This window comes from Drosophila santomea, chromosome 3L, assembly GCF_016746245.2.
Source record: "Drosophila santomea strain STO CAGO 1482 chromosome 3L, Prin_Dsan_1.1, whole genome shotgun sequence".
Lineage (NCBI taxonomy): Eukaryota > Metazoa > Arthropoda > Insecta > Diptera > Drosophilidae > Drosophila > Drosophila santomea.
Window position 1 is genome coordinate 24,870,109 of NC_053018.2, and position 7,452 is coordinate 24,877,560.

Consider the following 7,452-nt stretch of genomic DNA (forward strand, 5'->3'; position numbering starts at 1 on the left):
GTTGACCTGTTATTAGGAGCTAGCCTGTTTTATGAGCTGCTGTGCGTAGGTCAAGTATACAAGTTACTTACGGCACCAAACCAGCCTCCCTCTTATCCGTAAGGGCTATGCACCAGTTATCAATCGATGAGCAGGCAGCGTTTCCCATTGGATCAGAAATCCTTCGGAGCGATTTTTACGTCGATGATCTTATCTCCGGCTCCGGCACGGTAAAGGATGCTATCAGCATAATGCAGCAGACGGCTGGCATTCTTGCGAAGGGCAAGCTCAAGCTAAGGAAATGGTGCTCTAACATTCCGCTTGTGCTGGAGGGTGTGCCCGCCGAGGACAAGGAGTCGTTCCTGAAGTTTGAAGATGGTAGCGATTTCACCAAAACTTTAGGTCTCGCTTGGGATCCCGCCTCCGACCAGCTATTGTTTTCGTTCTCTGCCTTTCAGTCGCCATTGAGACCCTGCAAGGCGCTCTTTTTTGTCTGCGATTGCTAAATTTTACAATCCTCTCGGCCTGGTCGGTCCTGTAGTCAAAAGGTGTAAAATCTTTTTGCAGCAGCTCTGCAAGGAAAAGCTGTCCTGGGATGAAAGCCTCCCGGAAACTCATAACACGAAATGGCTTGATATATGTCGCAGTTTTGAAACAATAAGTCATGTTAGTTTCCCTCGGTTCGTGTTTAGCGCAGAGTCTGGTCTTGAGGTGCATGGTTTTTGTGATGCAAGCATTGATGCCTATGGTGCCTGCGTTTATGTGGTTTCTGAAGGGAATCAAAGTTTTATCCATTGGCTTTATTCGAAGTCGCGCATAGCTCCGTTTAAGACCATAACAGTACCAAAGCTGAAGCTTTGTGGTGCGGATCTTCTGGCCAAAATCATGAGGGAAATAGTTGGATTGAAAGTATTTAAAGGACGCTACTATTGTTGGTGCGACTCGACGGTGGCACTTTTCTGGATCCGAGATGAGCCCGCCAGGTTCAACATATTTGTGGCAAATAGGGTTGCTGCCATTCTGGAGCTGACAGATGCCACGGCTTGGCGTTATGTTCCAACAGTGTTAAATCCGGCTGACATCTTATCCAGAGGATCCCCGTCTGAGCTTAGCGAATCGTCACTATGGGCTCATGGACCCGCCTATCTTACGGAGCCTGAAAGAGATTGGCCAACAGCTATTTGTCCTGACAAACCGGTGCTTGAGCTTCGTCGAAGTGTGTTCATCGTAAAGTCGCCGTACGTGGATGTAATTACTAGCTCCAAATTTGCAAATTCTTACCCCTCACTGCAACGAGTGTTTGCATACATTTACAAATTTTGTAGTGGAATTCGTCATCCTGGGCTCACCGTCGCACACATTCAAGAGAGTACTCAGATGATGCTGCGTTTGGTGAAGCGCGCGCATTTATGGGAGGTCATGCAGTCCCTAAAAACGCTGGGAAGAGTTTCCTCGTCTAGTCCCATATCCTCGCTTTCGCCGTTCCTGGATCAATTTCGACTTCTTAGAGTAGCAGGTCGCCTCCGGAATTCGTCATTGGACTTTGATGGCCGCCACCCGAAAATCCTACCAAGGTCCCACCCGGTGACTTTGGCGATTATTTCGCATTACCATGAAACCAATCTTCATGCCGGACCTCGAACTCTTCTGTGTGCAATTCGATCCCAATATAGGTCTATTGGGGGGAGGAAGACGGTTACCAAGGCCGTGAACTGATGCATCAGATGTTTTCGGATTAAGCCGCGGCTGATAGAGCACATAATGAACTTCTGGAACTTCGAAGGTTATTTCTCAGCAGCGAGCATCAAGGCTTCGTTCAGAATGTTTGCCTTTCGGAGACGATAGACTGGCGGTTCATCCCTCCACGGTCGCCCCATCATTTCTACCGCGCTGTGGGTACGGCGGTTCTGACCTTCGACGAGCTGAGGACGCTGGTGTGCCACATCTCGGCAGTTATTAACTCCAGACCTTTAGTTCCCATTTCAGAGAACCCTGCCGATCTGGACGTCCTCACTCCTGCGCATTTTCTCAATGGTGGTCCGCCATCGTCGTTTGACGAGCCAGATATAACGGGCCTAAACTATAATCGGCTTGACTCTTGGCAGCGCATCTCCTTTCTTCAGCAAGTCTTTTGGTTGCGATGGAAGGAAGAATACTTGACGTTGCTCCAGCAGCGCTCCAAGTGGCGCACCCCAAAGCCTGGCATAGCCGTGGACAGCGTCGTTCTTGTTAAGGACGAGAATCTACCCCAAAGAGATGGCCTTTGGCGAGAGTCATGCAGTTGATTCCTGGCAGAGACGGCGTCGCTCGAGTTGCAGAATTGAGGACCGCGTCTGGAATAATAAGGCGGGCAGTGAACAAGCTGTGTCTGCTTCACCTTGAGGACTCTGTTGGAAACCAAGCTTCCAACGGGGGGAGGATGTTGGGTCATGCAGCCGCCAAAACTGTGCAGTAGACTAATTTTATACTCTTAATATTGTATGCCGAAATAGTCATTAATAGCAGTTGCGATGCCCATAGTGCATCGCACTATTTCTCTCGTTGTTATCTACACTCTCTTTGTTATCTACCTACATTAAGCTAGGGCGCTGCATTTCGGCTGTCTGTCCCGCCAATTGTCACTTCTTCGTTTTTCGGCAAAGATTCAACTTGTGAATTTGATATAGCTCTTGGTTGGCCCTAGCTGCCAGTATAATAAACAAACAAACAGAATCGGAAAATATTCGGCTATTTATTATTGGCAACAGCTATTGAAAAAGCTCAATAGCTAAACAAATTGTATGTCCTTTGTTTTGTTATTGGAAAAAATAATTTTAAAATTCCTTAAATCAATAAATGTGAAATTTTTTTGTTATAATATTAATCAACTAAGTGCAGATCGACTTTTTTTTAATTAACGTAAATATTATATAACTCGCTTGGCTAAGTTGCCAGGTTGTGTGAGAGTTTCGAATTTTTATGGTATTCTATTACTATTTCGTGCAGGGGACGATTTTAGTTTCTTTGGCTGACGTACTAGGCCAAGTAGTCAGGTCGTTTGTGAAAATCGAGTCCAGGAATATAGGAAAGCTTTTTGGATTCCGAACGTATAGGTCAAATACCAGCAGGTTACGGAGTCCGAATGGATCGGTGATCCTGATTTTCGACAACTGGCGGGAGGAGGTTTGTAAACATATACTTTTTCTAGACGAGCCAGTTCCACGTAAGAACTTCGTAAAAGCTTCCTAGAAAGAGGAAACATTGTTTTAGGTGGGCCCGTTCCCGTACGAATCCCGAATCTTGTAAAGCCTTGTATCCCAACAATCTACCGGGAGAGGCACCCGATCATGGATGCAGAGGGAGAGCCGTGTTCCTCAAAAGTGCGAGCACCGGAGACACCTCTCGGTGATTCGATACGCATAATAGAGAGAATCTCGAAAACTTGGAAACCAGTCAGAAAACGTGACATACCAAATTAACGCCTCAGTAGATAAAGTGGCCGGAAGCTGAGACTAGTTACCAGTCTTAACCCAAAATAGACCGGAGTCAAGCTCTAGTGACGAAGGGAGTTAGTCTGAACAAATGGAACTTAAAATTTGAACCGGCAGCAGTATGACCGTTGAAAGTTTTTTATATCGCCTGAAAAGGTTGCAAGAATTATATGAAATAAGTCGACAACAAGTTTTTAGGGAATTCCATAATCTGCTGGTAGGCGCAGCCAGCAAGTGGTATTAGCAACTAATGGATGATAGACCGGAGGAATTTTATTTGACTATTATTCGATCACCAAAGATATGAAACGGTCTTCTTTCACGACTAGAAGTGACTGGATGCAAGTTACGGAAAGGAAGCAAGGGTATAACGGATTTTTTCGGTGACAGGGACTTTGACATGCACAACTTGCACTTCAAATTGAAACGCAAGACCGCTGAAGATGAGTTCGTGGAACTATTGGAATATAAAATGAACTTACAAATGGGCGGTTTACTGTTGACTTCCCCAGTAAGATCCCTGGCAAAGCTTAAAAAGGAAGGGCTCAGAGTAGACGGACGGTTGAAAAACCAACGCGATGGAAATCCATAATATAAAATTTGAAAAATGCTGAAACGCTTTTCACGATATGATTTTCTATTTTCGCGAAAACAATAACCCATAAATGTACCGATTTTATGACGTCACCTGTCGTTTTTGTCAGAAATCTTAATATAGTGACTATGCGTCACCTGTCGTTTTTGTCAGAAATCTTAATATAGTGACTATGCTAGCCTCACGGTTTTTCTGCGAAGTCTGCCAGGCAAGAACGGGGAAAACAGGCGGATCAAGCCCTCGTCATTCCCGTGAAATCATTGAAGCCAAAGCAAATTTTCCCTAAAAAGAATCTAGATCAACGATAGCGGGAATACGCGTTAGCCCTGTTGAAACTATCAGATAGCACTGTAATTCCTAATAATATATTTCGATAGTACAGCAGATACAGCAGACACTAAAAGTACACGAATAACGATCATTCCATATGTATATTCTAAAACAAAGCGGACGTGATTTTATTCAAGAGGACAAGCCCGAGAGCGAACTTCCAACGGCTCGAAGGAAGGATATAACCAAACGCGGGAAACGTGCAAAATACAAAAGTTTAATGAAAATATAGCAGAACATCGACGGGACAAACAGAAAGCCGTAGACACAGTGTGAAGCGTACAAAACGACAACCGTTTCTTTGCCAAAAGTTGACGGAGAAGAAATATTGCTGGATACAGGTGCTAGCACACATTGTATTGACAAAGAAGCTGAAGAATTCTTAAAAAAACAATAGGGCAATAGCCGATCTATTTGCCCAGTTATTTCAAGCAACATATTCTATGTTACCTCATTCCGAACAGCCAAGAGTAAGGCTGTTTTCGGTTTCTAAGTCAAATTTAATATTTTTGTCCACTCTTAACGAAAGCCAACTGCTTTCTATACTCCAGGTTCAGACAGACTTACTTGCTGTGTGCGTAGTTTCTTCGCGGAAGCATTGTGCAAGCTTCTTCTAAAACTATTTACCTTATCTCTGGAAACTTCACAGTACCCCTCTAAATGGAATGAGTCCTTTGTGATCCATTGTGATGCAAGCAAATACAGAGAAATCTCTAAATTGTCGGCTAAGCGTAAGCTTCTTGAAAATGGAATTACACCTCATTTGCTGCCCCGTTGTAGGTCACCTTTGTCAGCACAATTTTTTGAAACGCAGATCAATAACCACTAACCTTCTCGAGAAGGCACTACCTCGCCACTCATACAAAAGATGGAGGGCATGAGTATGCCTTTAGCCACATGTAAATTACTTCTAAGGGACAAACAAACAGACAATATGGGAAAATACCACACACTGTCGCCTAACACGCCAAATATGGCCAAAAATAAGCTTAAAAAGAACGTCAAAACTTCTAAGTTTGACCAGAGCAAACCTCAGCACTGCTATGAGAGTCATCACAGGGCATTGGTTAATAGGCACCCATACCAGAAGACAAAATGCCCCGTATAACGATTTCTGCAGTAGCTGTAGGGACGAGGAAGATGAAGAAACGGTAGAGCATCTACTATGCCACTGCCCAGCACTGCAAGCGAAAAGGCTGATAGACACGTCCGACCTGTCCGAGTCCGATCCACATCGGATACCAAAATTTACCAGCACCTCTGGCTGGAAAATTGCTAGCTTCACACGAACCTCGACGGGCAAAGGGGAAAAACATACACAGTATCACAAGGGACCTCTAAGGTCTAAGTGCGTCGGTCTCATCCGACGGCCGGTAAAACCTAACCTAACCTTTTGGAATACAGAGCTTCAAAAATAATTCCAAAACACATCTCATTTACACTGACTTTAGTAAAGTATTTGTTAATCTTTTATTTTTTCTATGAAATTACCTTACTAATTACCCTCCCTTTAAAATAATTAGATTATTAAAAAAACCGATAAAGTTTTTGGCAAGAATAATTAATTTTTCCAGCGGCGACGAAAAGAATGCGTGTGCGCTTGACGGTTTCAAATTTCGACTTAACTTATACGGCTTCAGCATACTGGCAGTGGCGCCAGCTAGTGAATCTCCCTCCGAAAGACTTCTCCGTCGCTCCTTCTAAGGTCGACGACTCTGACCATGCCGTCCTCCCCTGCGTGCGTCGCAATGACCCTTCCCAGCAGCTACTGTTAAGGCAGCTTGTAGCCCCGGGACCATCGCCGCCAGAACGTTTGCCTGACTGATACAAGCCGCCATTGTCGCAAACAACTGAGACCCGCCCGGTCCGGGGTCCGGAGTGCTGGTGCTGGCCACCTGTCAGCAGGTGTCCTGGAGTGAGCGCCTCTCCGTCGCATGGATCCTGCCGAGCTCATCAAGGCCTCATCGATCCTTACAAGGACTGTTTCGAGCTCTGAGGCGGTGTGAACGCAAATTCGCATCATTTTTATTGATTCGAATTCGGGAATTGCGTCCGCCCGTTCGCGAAGAGCCTGGAAGTGGCTACTCGCTCCTTCGTGAACCGTCTGCGGACATCCCCGACGACCAATAAACCTTTGCAAATATTAAAAAAGAATCAGTACCTAGATCGGATAAAATTACTAAGTAAGGCGGTTGCCTTGAACGAAAAACAAACAAAAAAGGCAACATAGGACTAGTACGGAGGCCTTTCTCGAATTTTCAATTTCGGGTAAATTGCTCATAATTTCAGCGGTTGAGGCTTGCAGTGTCTGACTGCAGAGTTCCTGTGCGTTTACGATCCGAATACGCTGTCGTAGGATGCTCACCAGTACTCGAGGGCCGACAAGAAAGTTTTAATGATGATGCCGAACGTACGTCTGTACAAATGGTAGCGTTTCTTTATCAGCAAGGGAATCTTGGCATCTTATGATATAGGAACGTTAGCTAGCCCCCAACTCACAACAACAAAAAGTTGCACCAAGTGAGATGATGTTAGAATCTCGAAACTACCTCCGCTCAAGCGACAAAAACCGCCGTGTTGCAACCTTAAAGGAGTTGCCCAACCCATTTGGATCCGACTTAAACGGCAGCCCAACTTCAAACCGACCTGATGGCAATACCTGAGAAAAATCGAGCAAACACTCACTAGCATTTTTTCTCAACTACACCACTGTGTGTAACCAAAGACATTATAATAACAAGATGCGTAACGGCCATACATTGGTTTTGCACTATGCAGCCACTTTTTTGGTGACGGCCGAAATTGCTCTCTTTTCGCTCGCCAAAAATTGAGAGCGTAAAAATCTAAAAATAGAATTGACTTGCTTGTGTGAGTAAAAACAATAAAGGAGATAGTGTGTATGTGTGCGTGCTAAGAAACAAATTTGATTACGGTTTTGGTCAATTTCGATTCGTAACTATTATGGTTTGGAAGAAGTTTTTTATACCCGTTACTAGTAGAACTTTTCTTGCTTTTCATAATTGCGCGCTTTTTAAAAATATCAAAATAAAATATAAAAAAATAGTTTAACTGAATCTT

General features: G+C 44.4%; 1 protein-coding gene across 1 annotated transcript; it reads right to left on the minus strand.

The window, feature by feature from the left end:
- Positions 1-5,886: 5,886 nt before the first annotated feature.
- LOC120449510 lies at positions 5,887-7,071 on the minus strand. The gene is made up of 2 exons (XM_039632013.1): positions 7,034-7,071; positions 5,887-6,506 (listed from the first exon to the last, which is right to left on the minus strand). The coding sequence occupies exons 1-2, from the start codon at positions 7,063-7,065 to the stop codon at positions 6,146-6,148; spliced, it is 393 nt and encodes a 130-aa protein (XP_039487947.1). The 5' UTR covers positions 7,066-7,071; the 3' UTR covers positions 5,887-6,145.
- Positions 7,072-7,452: the final 381 nt, after the last annotated feature.